Source organism: Microcebus murinus, chromosome 12, assembly GCF_040939455.1.
Source record: "Microcebus murinus isolate Inina chromosome 12, M.murinus_Inina_mat1.0, whole genome shotgun sequence".
In the NCBI taxonomy this organism is placed as follows: domain Eukaryota; kingdom Metazoa; phylum Chordata; class Mammalia; order Primates; family Cheirogaleidae; genus Microcebus; species Microcebus murinus.
Window position 1 is genome coordinate 7,257,718 of NC_134115.1, and position 17,626 is coordinate 7,275,343.

At 38.4% G+C, this 17,626-nt stretch overlaps 1 protein-coding gene and 1 long non-coding RNA gene across 7 annotated transcripts in view; one reads left to right on the forward strand and one right to left on the reverse strand.

The window, feature by feature from the left end:
• ZNF782 (zinc finger protein 782) overlaps positions 1-12,864 on the reverse strand; it is a 39,925-nt gene extending 27,061 nt beyond the window's left edge. The window contains exons 1-5 of one of the 6 annotated variants that reach the window (XM_076008489.1): positions 12,785-12,864; positions 11,498-11,780; positions 11,272-11,334; positions 10,549-10,607; positions 6,136-6,262 (exon numbers count right to left, since the gene is read on the reverse strand). In XM_076008489.1, coding sequence (XP_075864604.1) covers positions 6,136-6,262; positions 10,549-10,563 — 142 coding nt within the window. In that variant the 5' untranslated portion in view covers positions 10,564-10,607; positions 11,272-11,334; positions 11,498-11,780; positions 12,785-12,864. The other 5 variants (XM_076008488.1, XM_012782954.2, XM_012782953.2 and 2 more) reach the window with 5 other exon arrangements.
• A 137-nt stretch (positions 12,865-13,001) lies between these two features.
• Positions 13,002-16,658, forward strand: LOC105881327 (uncharacterized). Its single transcript, XR_012922167.1, has 4 exons — positions 13,002-13,094; positions 13,280-13,375; positions 13,522-13,620; positions 16,134-16,658. It is a non-coding gene; the product is annotated as an uncharacterized LOC105881327 (long non-coding RNA).
• The last annotated feature ends 968 nt before the right edge of the window (positions 16,659-17,626 follow it).

The following is a 17,626-nucleotide window of genomic DNA, read 5'->3' on the forward strand; positions in this document are numbered from 1 at the left end:
ATATTTGCAACATTTTATTTATTTAAAAAACATAAGACAAATCAGACAAAAAAAAAAAGGCACATTAAGAGTACTCAGCTCATTGGACCTTGTTGAAAGGAGAAGTGACAACAAAAAACATTTTCTTAGTTATCAAAATCTGTGGGATCCAGCAAAAGCATTCCTGAGAGAAAAACTAATAGAATTAAATGCTCAGATCCAAAAGACAGAAAACTCACAAATCAACAAACTAATAAACCATCTCAAGGAACTGGAAAAGGAAGATCAAATTAATTCTAAACCTAGTAGAAGAAAACAAAAACTAAGATCTGAGCAGAACTAAATGAAATTGAGAAAAGAACTATACAGAAGATTAACAAAACCGAAAGTTGGTTTTTCAAAAAGATAAACAAAATTGACAGACTGACAAGAAATGACTGACAGACTGTCAAGAACTAGAAAGGAAAGTATTCTAATAAACTCAATCAGAAATGAAAAAGGAGAGGTAACTAAAGACATCATGGAAATACAAAACATTATCTTTGAATACTACAAAAGTCTATATGCCCCAAAACTACAAAACATGGAGGAAATGGACAAATACTTAGAAACATACAACCTTCCTAGGCTCAATCAGGAAGAAATAGAATTCTTGAACAGACCAATATCAAGCACAGAAATTAAAGCAGCAATTAAACATCTCCCAACAAAAAAAAGTCCCGGACCAGATGGGTTCACACCTGAATTTTACCAAACTTACAAAGAAGAACTCATACCTATATTGCAGAAATTATTCCACAACATTGAGAAGGATGGTATCCTCCCCAACGCATTCTACGAAGCCAATATCACCTTGATACCAATGCCAGGAAAGGATAAAACACACAAAAAAGAAAACTACAGACCAATATCCCTCATGAATATACATGCATAAATCCTCAACAAAATCTTAGCAAGCCAAATGTAAGACCACATCAAAAAAGTAATTCATCATGACCAGGTGTGTTTTATTCCAGAGATGCAAGGTTGGTTCAACATACACAAATCTATAAATGCAATTCATCACATAAATAAAAGCAAGAACAAAGACCATATGATTCTCCCAACAGATGCAAAAAAAGCAAAATCCAGCACACTTTTATGATATAGACTTTAAACAAAATAGGCATAGATGGGACATACCTTAAAATTATTAAGGTTATATATGATAAACCCACAGCCAATATCATACTTAACGGGGAAAATTGAAAGCATTCCTGCTTAGAACTGGAAGCAGACAAGGTTGCCCACTATCTCCACTTCTATTCAACATAGTGCTGGAAGTCCTTGCGAAAGCAATCAGACAAGAGAGAGGAAGTAAGGGTGTCCAAATGGGGGAAGGAGAGGCCAAACTCTCACTTTTTGCTGATGATATTAAATCTAGAAAATTCCAAGGATTCAACCAAGAGACTCCTGGAATTGATAAATGAATTCAGTATAGTCTCAGGATACAAAATGAATGCATACAAAACAGGGGCATTCATATACGCCAATAACAGTTAAGTCAAAAATTAAATAAAAAATGCAACAACTTTCACAATAGCATCAAAGAAAATTAAATATTTAGGAATATATTTAATGAAGGAGGTGAGAGACATATATAGGCAGAACTATGAAACACTGAGAAAAGAAATTGTAGAAAATGTAAACACATGGAAAACGCTACCATGCTCACGTATTGACAAAATCAATATTGTTAAAATGCCCATACTACCTAAAGTGATCTATAGAACTAATGCAATCCCTAACAAAATACCACCATTATTCTTTACAGATCTAGAAAAAATAATTCTATACTTTGTACGGAACCAGAGAAGACCTTGTGTAGCCAAAGCAATCTTAAGCAAAAAGAACAAATTGGGAGGCATTAGTCTACCAGACTTCAAGCTTTACTACGAGGCTATAGTAAACAAAACAGCATTGTACTGGGACAAGAACAGAGATATAGACCTCTGGAATAGTACTGAGAACCCAGATATAAAACCATCCTCATATTGTCATCTAATCCTCAACAAAGCAGACAAAAAAATACACTGGGGAAAAGAATCTCTATTAAATAGATGGTGCTGGGAAAACTGGATAACCACATGCAGAAGATTGAAACTAGATGCCCACCTCTCACCTCTCACCAAAACATCAACTCACAATGGATAACAGACTTAAACCTAAGATGTGAAACCTTAAGAATTCTAGAAGAAAATGTTGGGGAAACTCTTATAGACATTGGCCTAGGCAAAGAATTTATGAAAAAGACCTCTAAAGCAATCACAGCAGCAATGAAAATAAATAAATGGGACCTGATCAAATTAAAAATCTTCTGCACAGCCAAGGAAACTATTATTAGAGCAAACAGAATGGAAGAAAATATCTGCATATTAAACATCCAATAAAGGGCTGATAACAAAAATCTCTATAGAACTTAAGAAAATCAACAAGAAAAAAAATCAAACAACCCCATCAATAAATGGGCAAGAGACATGAACAAAAACTTTTCAAAAGAAGACAGAATAAGGGCCAACAAACATATAAAAAAGTGGTCAACATCTCTAATCATTAGGGAAATGCAAATCAAAACTACAATGAGATATCACCTAACTCCCGTGTGACTGGCCTCTATCAAAAAGTCCCAAAACAAAAAATGCTGGCATGTATGTGGAGTGGTAGGAACACTCTTACACTGCTGGTGGGACTGCAAATTAGTACAATCCCTGTGGAAAGTAATTTATAGATATCTCAAAGAGCTAAAAATAGAAATACCATTTGATTGAGAAATCCCACTACTAGGCATCTATCTAAAAGAAAAAAAAGGCATTCTATAATAAAGATACATGCATTCGAATGTTTATGGCAGTACAATTAACAATTGTAGATATGTGGAAACAACTCAAGTGCCCATCAATACATGAGTAGATTAATAAAATGTGGTATCTGTTCACCATGAAATACTACTCAACTACAAAAAACAATGGTGAACTAGCACCTCTTATATTATCCTGGATAGAGCTTGAGCCCATCCTTCAAAGTGAGGTATCATAAGAATGGAAAAATAAGCACCACATGTAACTCGCCATGAAATTGGTACTAACTGATCAACACTAAGGTGCTCACATGGTAGTAATATTCACTGGGTGCCAGTCAGGTGGGAGGGGGTGGTGGGGATAGGTTAACTCACAACTAATGGACACAGAGTGCACTGTATGGGGAAGGGCATGGTTGTAGCTCTGGCTTGGGCGAGGCAAAGGCATTATATGTAACCAAAATGTTTGTACCCCCATAATATTCTGAAATAAAAAAGAAGGAATTAAACTTATAATTTAATCTCCCTAAAAAAAAAAAAAATCTCCAGGCTCAGATGGTTTCACTACAATAGTATACCACATATTTAATGAAGAATAGACACCAATTCTACACAATGTCATCCAGAAAAATTGGAGGAATGATTTTCCAGCTAATTTTATGAGGCCAGAATTAACCCTGATATGAAAACCAAGCAAGGATAGTACAAAACTATAGACTAATTTTTCTCATGAATGCAAAACTACTTAACCAAATATTGGCAAATAGAATTGAGCAATAAATAAAAAGGATTATATGACATGACTGAGGAAAGTTTATTCCAAATATGCAGGGCTGGTTCAATATGTGAAAATCAGTTAATATAGTCTACCACAGACTGGGTGGGATAAAGAAGAAAAACCATAGCAATAGATAAAGAAAAACTATTTGACAAAATTCAATATCCATTCATAATAAATACTCTCAAAAAACTAGGAATAGAGTAGAACCTCCTCTATTTGATCAAGAATATCTACAAAAAACCTCCTGCCAAGAAAATGAAATAAAAGGCATGCATATCAGAAAGAAGATATTAAACTGACATTATTCACAGGTGACATATTGGCCTATATAAAAAAATTCCAAGAAATTTACAAAAAATCCTCCTAGAACTAGTAAGAGAGTTCAGGAAAGTTCAGCAAGATCTCAGCATAAAAGAACAACGAACAAAAATCAATTACATACCTAAAAACTAGAAACCTATCTATGGAAACACATTAAAAACACAATGCCATTAAGAATCACTCAACCAAATCAAATACTGAGGTATAAATCTAACAAAACACGTACAAGACTTCTACACTGAAAACTACAAAACACTGAAGAAAGAAATCAAGATCTAAGTAAATGTAAAGATACACTGTGTTTCTGGATTATAAGACTCAACAGAGTAATGATGTTAACTGTTACAAAACTGATAAATAGGTTTAATTTAATTCCTATCAAACACCCAGCAAAATTTAATGCAATGACATTATGCTAATATTTATATGCAAAGGCAAATTAACTAGAATAGCTAAAACAATATTGAAAAAATATATAATATGGAAAATATCACTCTACCTGATTTAAAGAACACAGAAATAGACCTATAAAAGTACAGCCAACTGATTTTTGACAAAAGTGAAAAGGCAATTCAATGAAGGATAGTGGTGCTGGATGGAGCAAATGAATATCTACAGGCTAAAAAAAAAAATTTCAACTTAAACTTCATTCCCTGTGCAAAAATTAACTCAAAATGCACCGTGATTTAAATATAAAATATGTAATAGCATAATTTTAAAAAATAGGTGATCAGTGGCCCAAGGACTTGGTGAAGAGTTTTTAGACATGACAAAAGTGTTTAAAAATTGATAAACTGGACTTCATCAAAATAAAAAACTTACTTTCCACAAAAGACCCTAAGAAGAGGATGAAAAAACGAGTCATAGACTGGTATAAAAGTGTGCAATCCACATATCTGACAAAGAACTCATCTCTGGACTAGTCTAAATTCTCAAAAGTCAATGTTTAAAAATAAAATCTCTGATTAAAAATGGGCAAAAGTTGGCCAGGTGCAGTGGTTCATGCCTGTAATCCCAGTGCTTTGGGAGGCCAAGGCAGGAGGATTACTTGAGGCCAGGAGTTTGAGACCATCCTGGGCAATATAGTGAGATCCATCTCCACAAAAACTTTTTAAAAATTAGCCAGGCCTGGTGGCGCTAGCCTGTAGTCCCACCTGCGCAGGAGGCTGAAGCACAAGGATGGCTTGAGCCTAAGAGCTCGAGGCTGCAGTGAGCTATGATCACACTACTCATCTCTAGCCTGGGTGACAGAATGAGACCCTGTCTCAAAAAGAAAAAAAAAAAAAAGAGGAAGCCAGAGATGGAGAGAAAGTTTGTAAGATATATATCTAATAAAAACCTGAATTTCTTCAACGCAACAATAAGACAAAAACCCCCACAAACTAAACAAAAAATTGGCTAAAGATTTGATCAGACACCTAAAAAGCACACGAAAAAAGGTTCAACATTATTAGTCACCAGGGAAATGCAAATTAAAATCCAATAAGATACAACTAGACACCAACTAAAATGGTCAAAAATAATATGACTTACTAAATATCAGTAATCAAAGAGCAACGGGAACTTACAGATATTGCTGTGGGCACGAAAAACAGTAGAGCCAGTCTGGAAACATTGGGTAGCTTCTTACAAAGTTACATACAAACTTACTTACCAGAAGACCCAGCAAGCCCACTCCTAGATATTCACACAAGAGAAATGAAAATATGTTGACACAAAGATGTGTATGTGAATGTTCATAACAGCTTTATTCATAATAGGCCCAAACTAGAAAAAAAAAATTCGTATGTTGACCAACTGATAAAGCACAACAAATTGTGGGATATGCACACAAAGGAACACTAACTTAGGACAAAAATAATAAGCTGTTGATACATATAAACACATGCATGAATCTTAAAAGCATATGCTAAAGAAAAGAATCCAGAAAAAAGACAATATATACTCTATGATTCCATTTACATGAAGTTTGAGAAAGGGCAAAATTACTGCAATTGAAAGCAGATCACTAGGTCCCAGGGTTCAAAGGGTAGGTATGAGGGAGGGAGACTCACAGCAAAGGGCTACATGGAATCTTCCTGGGGTAACAGTATACTGAAACGTGCTGAATTTTATTTTCTGTTAAATACACTTCAATAAAAGCGATTAACATGAAAAAAAGAAAAAAGAAGAAACAGAATTGCACTGTAGAGGGAGTCACGTGGTAAGGCGTGCTCACCCACTGAGACGAGGTGGCTGTAGTTCTCCAGCATCACATCTCTGTACAAGTTCCTCTGCGCAGGGCCCATCTGCTGCCACTCCTCCTGGGTGAATTCCACAGTCACGTCCTCGAATGACACTGATGCCTGTAATGGTACATTTCTGATTAATCTGAGGGTTCAAAATCAGGAATAGAAAAATATTTTTGGAAACTCACTCATTATGTTTATTGTTGAGAGTTTAAAACAAAATGCTATGAAAAATGCCTATCATGGCTCTAATTCTGTCTTATTCTTTGGGAATACATAATTAGCACAAATATTCTCATGCTCTGATTTGTTTATATTCATTTTAAATTATATACATACACGCCCTATAACTTAATATACTGAGGAAGCTTAGTGCCTTATATTTTTATTTATTTTTTTTTATTTTATTTTTTTTTTTGAGACAGAGTCTCGCTTTGTTACCCAGGCTAGAGTGAGTGCCATGGCGTCAGCCTAGCTCACAGCAACCTCAAACTCCTAGGCTCAAGCAATCCTCCTGCCTCAGCCTCCCGAGTAGCTGGGACTACAGGCATGCGCCACCATGCCCGGCTAATTTTTTTTCTATATATATTAGTTGGCCAATTAATTTGTTTCTATTTATAGTAGAGACGGGGTCTCACTCTTGCTCAGGGTGGTTTTGAACTCCTGACCTTGAGCAATCCGCCCGCCTCGGCCTCCCAGAGTGCTAGGATTACAGGCGTGAGCCACCACGCCTGGCCTGCCTTATATTTTTAAGTACAATTATTATAAATTGGATTCCTATATACATTTCTCATACATCAATGGATTATGCTGAGCACTCTGTAGTGCATACACCGCAAACTGGAGATCTCTGCTGGGGTAACAGGGAACCAAGGAAGACAAATGTGTAAACCCGAGAGGTATTCCACACAACCAGATTTATATTTCAGAAGCAATGCTCTATAACAGGGTTTCTTTAGCTTGGCACTACTGACTGTGGACCAGATTATGCATTTTTGTGATGGACTATCCTGTGCATTTTAGGGTGTTTAGTAGTATCCCTATCTTCTACCCATTGATGTCAGTAGCATCCCCAGTTGTGATAATCAAAAATATCTTTAAACATTGTCAAATGTCTGCAGGGGAGCAAAATCACCTCCAGTTAGGAACCATTGCTCTATGTGAACAGTGGACTTAAACAGCAAAACAAAAGACCCAAATTACAAGATGATCTATATCAAGGAAAAGCAACAAAGAAAGGGAAGCTAATCCTTATAGGAAACAAAATCTGTTCATTATTTTCTTGTGCAACTATATACAGAGATGCTGCATAGCAATTGAGTTGGTGATGATACCATACACAGAGATCGGAAAAATGAATAAGAGTAAGAGACTGGGCAGAGAGTGGTAGTGAGGCAGATGTTCTTCATCTGTACTCAAAATACCTGTGGAACATAACAGACTTACCTCCTCCACTTTTGGTCACATGATTTTGGAACAGAGAAGGAAGGTCTAAAATGAAAATAAGAATCTAGAAGACATTAGTCACAAAAATGGTAACTGAAGGCTTAACAGAAAAAGAGCTGGCACAGAAAGGACATAGAAACTGGGGAGAGAAAAGTACCATGTAAGGCATTTAAGGAAATAGCAATATTTATTAATAAGAGGTGGGCAGAAAAAGAATAGGACATAAAGGCTGAGAAAGAATTTCTAAATGATGGAAAGAGAAATCAGAGATATTAGACTACTGAAAATTAAGAAAAGAGAATTGCAAACATAAATGATTCCAATAGTTCAAGACAATAGACTGAGCACACACATTTGTATCACTTGCCTTCAAAAATATACTTGGCTAAAATACAAAACCCACTATAAATGTATGACAAAGGAAGAATACAGGGAAGCATCCCAGCAGAAGCTGGAAAATCTGCACAAATTCTGGTAGACAGAGGGTAAGATAGTATTAGATAGCAAAAACATGGCAATGTTGCGCACAATCTAACACAAACAGAGAGGGCAGAAGAAGCCGCGTGCTGATGAGAGCCCCAGAGACAGTCCACTGCTCAAATGAATCACACTTAGAAACAAAGTGTGCCATGGGAAGAGTAAATAACTGAAATCCCTTGGGAGGGCTTCATATCGTGCCTGTTCTGTAGACATCTACAGGAAATCTTCATGAGAAGCACTCTCTATGTAAGGTCAAGAGAAATGCTTCAGGAGCTCTGGGCAGCTAGAGGGAGAAGCACAGGCTATGTATGTATTCATTCATTCATTCAGAGAGAGAGTCTCATTCTGTTGCTTGGGCTAGAGTGCCATGAAATCAGCCTAGCTCACAGCAACTTAAAACTCCTGGCTCAGTGATCCACCTGCCTCAGACTCTCGAGTAGCTGGGACTACAGGCATGCACCACCATGCCTGGCTAATTTTTATATATATACCAGCTAATTTCTTTCTATTTTTTCAGTAGAGATGGGGTGTCGCTCTTGCTCTGGTAGTCTCGAACTCCTGAGCTCAAACGATCTGCCCGCCTCGGCGGCCTCCCAGAGTGCTAGGATTACAGGCGTGAGCCACCACGCCCAGCCCTATTCTTGTATTTAAAGTTTGATGATCCTTCTATAGATGATGTCAAAGTATAAACTTTCATTTTATGATTGTTCATTGATGGGATATAGATATTAATTTCCATTATTTTATACTGATCTTGTATACAGCTAATTGCTAACATTAATTCTAATAGCTTATCTGTAAATTCTTCTGGGTTTTCTATATATGCAATCATGTAACCTCTAAGAAATGGGAGTTTTATTTCTTTCTTTCTAATCCTTGTACTTTTTCCTTCTTTCTTTTTCCTTTCTTTTTGTAACCAGTACCACTGGTTAAAATTTCCAATACAATATTTTCAATCTCAGGAGAAACCTTTCCATATGAAATTATGTTACAGTAGGTTTTTAAAGATACTATTTATCAAATTAAGAAAGAGCCCTTCTATTCTTAGAGTTCATTACTAGGAATTAAGAGTTCGTTAATAGGAATTAAATTTTTTCAAATTCATTTACTACATGTAATCATATAACCATATGATTTCTCTCCTTTACTCTTACTGTGATGAATTATGTAAATTTTTTATTAACTCAAACTTACATTCCTCAAAGGACAAAGTTGGAGAGACTCCCATGACCTGATTTTAAGACTTACTGTTAAGAGAAACTCATCAAAGCAGTGTGGTATTAGCAAAAAGATAAACATAGATCATTAGAAGCAAAGAGAGTCCAGAAACAGACCCACATATACGTCCAGTTAATGATGTCCGACAGAGATGTCAAGGCAATCCAATGGAGGCAGTACATTCTTTTCACCAAATAGCGCTGACAGATGCGTGTGCAAAAGTGGAAGGCACAAATATGGCAAGTGTATGTTGATCTGCTCCCAATATTTAGAGTATGCTGCCAGCACAAAACCCTCAAATTATGAATCTAGGTTTCAGACTGGGCCAACTAGAATATATTTTGACCATTTTTGATCAGCAGTTTTTATACTAAAATTTAAAAGCCAATCAAAAAGGAATTATTGATATAGCAAAGGAAATACAGGCTTTGAAATCCTAAGAGAATACTATCAACAAATTCATGAAAATACATTTAAAAATGTAAATGAAAATGAATAATTTTCTATGAAAATGTAATAAAAATTATATTAAGAGAAAATACAAATCCAGTACAGGCTTATGATAAGTTGATTAATAAATTGACTAACATATTGATTCAGTAATCAAAATCTTCACAAAAAAGTCTTCTTCACAGGGTCAAAATGTATATGTGAATTTCACAAAAATCTATATAAAACAATTTTCTCATTTTGCTAAATTATTAGAAAAGAAAAAAAGGAACATGAAAGAACCCATTTCCTTTAGAGACTATAACCATGATACCATAATTGGATAGGAAAATAAGAAAGTATAGTCTAATCCAGCTTGTGAATACAGAAATAGAAATCCTAAATAAAATATTAGCAAAAAGCCCCAGGAAAATACATAAGAAGAAATTTACCATGCTTATTAGCAACTAGGGTCTATACAAAAATTCCAGTTAATATTATAAAATCCATTGAATTATTCACAATGTTTATAAATCAAAGGAAATAGCTATAGCTTTATTTCAATAGATAAACAAAAGATATTCAATATAATTCAGTACATATTCATGACATGAAATCTTAGCAAATTGGTAACTGGAGAGAATCTACTTACTCTGACAATGGTTATTTATCAAAAGCTGGGAGCAACATGAGTTCATGGTAAAACTGTGTTATTTTCCCTCAAGAATGACTTGCTCTATTTCTATTTTTCCTTTCCATTTAATGCATGGACCCTTCCAAACCTCATAAATCCCTTACAATACAAAGTCAGGAATGAATAAAGAGCTCACCTGAGACATGTACATTTTCTGTGGTTCTTGGGAGACTGCAGAGAACTGTGAAGGCTCACCTGAGGGTACAGAAAGAGGACAGGTCATGAGGTCTGGCCTACCTCACAGCAACCCACTTGGGGAGCGGCCTCTCTAAGAGAATAGGGTCCTACAGGCCTTGAAAAGGCACGAGAAGGGCCATGTAGAGGTGGCACCACCTGTCTCTATATAACTCTGAAATGTTTATGGGGATTAAACCTGTTTTACTGAATGAACATAAACTTTTCTCAATTGATTTAACAATAATGCATGTCCTTCTAACTAACATAAAGAAATAAAAACAATAGAGAAGTAGCAGGATTAAAGTAAACCAAAGCATAAGACCCTATTCTTTCATTAAAATAAACTTAGCAGAAAAATACTCAGTGTGCATCATTTGTGTATTTTTCTTAGGAATATTGTTTACTCCTTGGTAATCCACAGAAAGCCTTGTAAGAGAGATGAAATGCTTCAAGGGAAATGTTTTAAATGTTTGTTTCAACTTGGATGTATTTCTCTAAAGGCTCTTTTGATAATATGCTTTTGGTAATTCACCTGTGAGAGTAAACTGCGCTGTTTTCTTCCTGGCTCTGTCATAAATCATATGCCCCTGGAAAGTCACTGAGTCTTTGACTTTGAATGTCTTTAAAGCTTCCAAAAGAGTTAGAAGTAGGTAACCTTAGAAAACCCTTCATGCATCCTCACTCTGGGATTCTGTGAGGTCAGGATGAAGTCTTCAGTGCCACATGCATGACAGCAGTGCAGCATCTGTAAAGAGTGGAGAACAAAGGGACCGGGGGCTATTTTGGGATCACTGGAACAGTATTTCCACCCTCTGCCTAGTTACCCCTGACCCCCAGACCTCACATCACAAGTTCTGCAACGATGTGGTCTTTCCTGGGCAGCCTGCCACTGGGCCTCCCCAGCTCACCTGGCTCTTCTCAGAGCTGGACCAAACCTCCCACTATTATCCAGTGTCTTCTGGAGGTGGTGTCACCACCAAGTGTGGCTCATTCTGGGTACAAGGATCAGGAATTGCTTCTGGCCACACAAATCCAGTAATTGCTCCTTTCTGGGCTCTTTTGCCTCTGCTCTTAAGCTCTGGAGAGAGGTCTAGGCCAGACAGGTGCTCTCCTCCAGGTAAAACTCCTGTTCAGCGGCTCCCTGTTTCCTACCTCACAAGTTTGCCTTGTTCAAGGAGCTGGGACCTGGACCTGAAAAACAAAGTCATTTCACAGGCAAAAATCTGACCCTTAGAATTCATTATTAGACTTAAAAGACATATACAGCCTCACAGTGCAGAAGGGGCCAGGAACTTGTCTGAACCAAGGGAGCTGAAGAAACACCAGAAATCCCAAAATACATATGACACATGGAGAGGTTCCATCTATATCCATCTCCCATTATATCTTTGTGTTTTGGGGGATATGTCACTCTGCTAGGTGCTGCGAAGGCTGCAATACTAGTTTTAGGCAGGTGCGATATTAGACAATCCCTGAGACCGGAAGTAATGCACACCTGCCCTTGAATCTGAGTTCCCTCACCTCCAGCTTGTGACCTGAACACATCGCTCCACCAACAGGAGCCTCAGTCATTATTTTTAATCCAAATGGTTATATTGATCTCATAGAGTGGTTGTGAGGTTTACATAAGCCACCCAGTGAATAGAAAAAAGTGTCTTCTAAATATAAACAGCAGTTGTCACTCAAGGCTTAGTAACCTGCATCTGGCAGTTTGCTTTACAGGTGATATGACTTATCTAAGTTTCAAAACAACGCCATGTAGTTATTAATACCCTCATTTTAGATGAGAAACCAGGCTCTTACCCAGGTTCTTTCCCTCGCCCCTGCTTACAGGCAATAGAGAATTTACCGAGGTCTCTCTGGCTGCAGAGCTCGCGGTCTACCGTCAGACCCACCTCCCGCGCTTTCAGGCACGTTCGTCAACTTTTACAAACAAGCTTTCCCCTCCGGCCGCCGGCTGGCCGGGCTCAAGGTCCGCACGCCAGGGCCAGCACGGGGCACCGGGTCCTGACGAGCGCTCAGCCCCAACCGCGCCCCGGAGCCCGCGGGGTTGGGGTCCCTCCCCCGGCCTTCCCCGGCCAGCCGAGGGCCTGTCCTGTCGCCTTCACTGGCGCTCGGGGCGGGAAGCCCAGGAACTTCCCGATGTCTCTTCCGACTGCAAGCGCCCCCTCCCGCCTGGTTCCCCGCACTCTCACCCCAGGTGCGCACACGCTAGTTTGCTACCAGTCCCCGAGGTTCCCAAACCGCTCCCCCTGAGAACCCGAAGCCAAATGAGGAGGCGGGGCTATGGCCGCACAGGCGCAGAAGGAGGCAGTAGCCCCTTCCCAGAGTGCCGCGCGGGGAACCAGACCAAGTTAAGACTACATTTCCCACAAACCTCTGCGCCCACTTTTGAAATGATTGACAACGCTGGAGGATGAAGTTTCTAAGCGCTTCCTGCTCAGGGTCTCTAAGAGCTAGAAGAGGTTAAGGTTTAAACTTGAACGCTACTGTCGAATGCAAAAGGTGGCCTTCAATTGCCTCCTGATTGAAATAACAGCATTTTTTCCCCATAAAACTTTCAGAGACAATTGGGGAAACAATATGGATTAGTTATTGAAAATATTAAGAAAATGTACTGTTACTTTTGTAAACTGTGAAAAAAAATTGGAGTTATGTAGAGAAATTGATTTAGTTTTTTTCTTTTTAAGCAGGGTCTTGCGCTGTCGCCCAGGCTGGTCTTGAACTCCTGCTCTTAGGCGATTCTTTGGCCTTGGCCTCCCAAAGTGCTGGGATTATATAGATGAGTGAGTATGGGTGAGTCTGGCAAAAATTTGATTTTTCAAAAAAGATATGACTACTGAAGTATTTAGGATTGAAGTACTATAACTTTAAATTTACTTTATAATTTTATAAATTTTCAACTTAGAACTTCCGTCTTGTCCCTTTGTAGCTAACCTGACCCACTGACCCACAAGCCCTGTCCTGGCGCCCCCAGAGCCCAGCATGGAGCTTCTAAGGCAGGTCGAGTCAGGTGCTGTAGGTATTAGAGGTATATAGAATATCTATTGGTTTTTATACATTAACATTGCTTTTGATGAATTCTTTCAACACATTTCTATGTTAATTATCTTGGATTTCCATGCTTATAATGACAAGTTTGCTGTTCTTTTGCTGATTATTTATAATTCTCTGTCATTCTTTGATGAATTACAAATAAAAGCGCAAAATTGCTGGTCGAACTATATTAAACTAATCACAATAGAATTTAACCGAAAGATCATTAATGGAAAGTGGTCACTACATATGTTCATTCAACAAATATGTATTGAAAACCTGCTGTGTGATACATATCACTCAGGATGCTAGGGCAGTAACATGAAATAAAGAGATAAAATTTCCTGCCCATATGAAGTCTGTGATCGGGGTTGCTGTGGGGACACCAGAGAGTGATAGATGGGGCTCTCAAAACAGGGCTGGTGAAGCGTCCTGTGAACAGTGACTATAGGGAGCCATTGTTATCCATAGGCTACCTAGCCTATAGTGAAGGTAAGAAGTATTACTAGAACCTGGCAGAAAATGCCACCCCTGTAGGAGTTGTGGCCTTAGGAAGAGAAAGATTGTAATAGCTAATTCATGGCTCACCACAGAGAGCCAAAGGAATGAATACCCAAACCTCACTTGTTTTCTTCCCTCAAATGTCCTATCTCCTCTGTTAAGTATTTGTAATCACCATTCTATATCTATTCCTACAATCCCATGCACATACATCTCCACCAGACCTTTGTCACCAATTTTCCAGTCTTTTTCTTGTCTAACCACCAGCTACCAGTCAACTCACTGAGCCATTGGACATGAATAGGTATATATCTAAACTCAGGACAGGTCTCTTCTTCAAAGTGAACAACCAACTATACCTCCCCTTCAACTCCGCCCATTGAGAAGATTTCTTTTCACTACACATTTCAGAACCACCCCTATGTGAATTGTAATTGCAGCAGCCGTCACTTCCAATGATGTCACCACACATTGTAGACCCAGTTTGAAGGAGATTCAATCCATACATGGACAAAGGTTTCCTTGGGAGTACTTGGGGAATGATTCGTGGCATATACTTGTGACTAAGTTATGAGGAATTTCATCAAAGGGACCCAGCCTCCCCTTTAGTTGAAGCCTCCTGTGTATAAACTAGGATATATTAGGGACTAGGAGAGATTATCTGAATCCCTGTTATGATGATTCATGTTAGTTTTCTGCCCATGAGACCTAGAATTTCACATACATACATTTTTATACACACACTACATATATATACACGGTATATATACTATATATAAATGAATATATAATGAATATACAGATGGGTACCCTGCTAAGGTGTATATATCTATTTCATTTCAATGAACTTCATGATCAAAAAGCAACCACCAACCACCACAGATCCATTCAGGTTACTACAAAAGGTGCCTGTACATCAGAAATACCTGGTGAGTTTTAAAAAATATTTATCAGGATTTCATTGGAAAAATATACATTTCCTTGGTATAAAATGCAGTATGGGCTCCTCCTCAGTCTACAGTGGGCATACTTGTATTGATAAATTTGGTCCTAGCCAAATATATTTTATTCTTTTTGGTCTAATATCCTAAGGATACATATACTCATATATGCTACCTAGTTCCTGCTTGTACTATTAATCTTCAGTTTCTTTGAAGTTTTTTTTTTTTTTTTGAGACAGAGTCTCGCTTTCTTGCCTAGGCTAGAGTGAGTGCCGTGGTGTCAGCTTAGCTCACAGCAACCTCAAACTCCTGGGCTCAAGCGATCCTCCTGCCTCAGCCTCCCGAGTAGCTGGGACTACAGGCATGCGCCACCATGCCCGGCTGATTTTTATATTATATATATTAGTTGGCCAATTAATTTCTTTCTATTTTTATGGTAGAGACGGGGTCTCGCTCAGGCTGGTTTTGAACTCCTGACCTTGAGCAATCCGCCCGCCTCGGCCTCCCAGAGTGCTAGGATTACAGGCGTGAGCCACCGCGCCCGGCTGAAGTTTTTATTTTTAATTTCTGGATTATAACTTGCAATTTTCTCTCTAGTCATAGCTGTTTTTTTTTTTTTTTTTTTTTTTTTTTTTTTTTTTACTGGAGTCATTAAGGGAAGTTATACAGAACAGCAATCGTTCCACATTTGCACTTCAAAAGAGGCTCCTGCCTTTGGGGTGGTTGAAGGAGTTTAGTAATGATGATCACTCCATAGACATCTTGGTTGTATTCCTTCCACTTGGCTTTCTTAGACTTGCCCTTGAGCAGGATGCCAAAGGACCGTGACCCAGAGGCATTGCTATGCTGCAGAGGGGTGTGAAACTGAGGGGTTAATTTGATCACATCTGCCTGTCCTGATTGCTCTTGGTCACTTGCTTTTTGTTTTTGTTTTCTTTTCTCTATAAGGCTAAAGGCCACAAGCTGAGGCCTGTGTTGCTAAATGCTGAAACCTAACTTTCACTAGCTACTTTACAGGTAACATTCATAAGTCACCATGGTAATGGTCCTTTTAATTATTTTTCAGGAACTTGCGCCAGCTCCTGTCCAGTCCAAACCAGTTGAGACCACCAACCCTTCAACTGGGCTTTTGACATCAGAGTGCCAAAAACTCCACCATCAGATCATGCTAACACTGCCATTTTCTGTACATGTGTCCATGAAATGCCATGAACTCAAATATGCTTGCTTGGAACAAGCCTGTTACTTTATTTTTCTTCACTGCCAATCACTTTTCCCCACACCTTAGATCACCCTCCTTCCCTAATCCATAAATATTCCTGAGCTTTATCTTCTGGGAGGTGAATTTGATAGCTGTTCTCCTGCCTTTCTGATGGGTTTCTCTTTGCAAAGCCTGTGTCACAGTGATTGATTTTCTGTGTGTAGCAGAACAAACCTGGACCTGGCTGATAACACCCGCTGGGCTGCTAAATAAGGTCCCCTCTCTAATCCCCCTCTCTCGAGGAGTCCCCTTACCCCTCCACAGAAGTTCTCCACAGACTCACACCTGAGAGACTTCTCCATACGCAAACTTCTTAAAGCATCATCCAAATAAAGCTTGTGCGTGCTGCCACCATCTTGTGGTCATATTTTTCTTCTTGATAAGCCCCCAAATTCCTTGAAGCCCCAACACTGTCTTGACTCCTGGGGCAGCAGTCTGCTGGTGTGGGCATGGCATTCGACAGCCTGGGCTTCAGGCTCCTCTGGATGGCTGTGAGCCTGGCTGGGCACTCAGTCTCCCTGAGTCCTCACCTAAAATGCAGAAATGATGAAAGTGCATACCATGAAGGGGTGCTGTGAGGTTTAAATGAGCTGCGTACATAAAGGGCTTGCCCAGAATGAGCGCTCGAGAGATAGTAGCTGTCATCTTTTGTGTGAATAAAAGGTTAGGCGGGTTCCCCAAGTTCACCAGGTTAGAATTTTAACATGATCTCTGGATGCTTGTCAGATAATTGTCTAATCACTTGAAAGCCATTATAAACACACACACACACACACACAGAAAGAGTAGGCACACTGTGGCTTTGTGACCTGATTTTTCAACATAACAAAAAAAGAACAAAACATGCCATAATTACATATTCAGATCATAATTTTAAGATAGCTATAGTGTATGATGGTATAGGAAGTGATATTTAATGAATCCTCTATTTTGAGACACTTAAGTGGTTTTCCATTTTTCATTATGTGAGAAACTTAATGGTGAATATGTCCATAATTGCAATATTTTTCTTATCTGAGTTTTAAGAATATTCTTCTAGAAATGGAATTACTGGATAAAAGTATATGCACGTTTTAAAGTTTTGGTTACTATTATTGTTGGAACTTTGCTAAAGACGTTTTGCTAAGAAACTAAGGTAGTAGATTTTTTGGATATGTTTTCATCTTTTTAAAAATATATACACAACACAAAATTTATCATCTTAACCATTTCCAAGTGTACAGTTCAGTGAAATTAAGCACATTTACATTGTCATGCTAAAATTACTACCCTCCATCCACAGAACTTTTCATCTTACA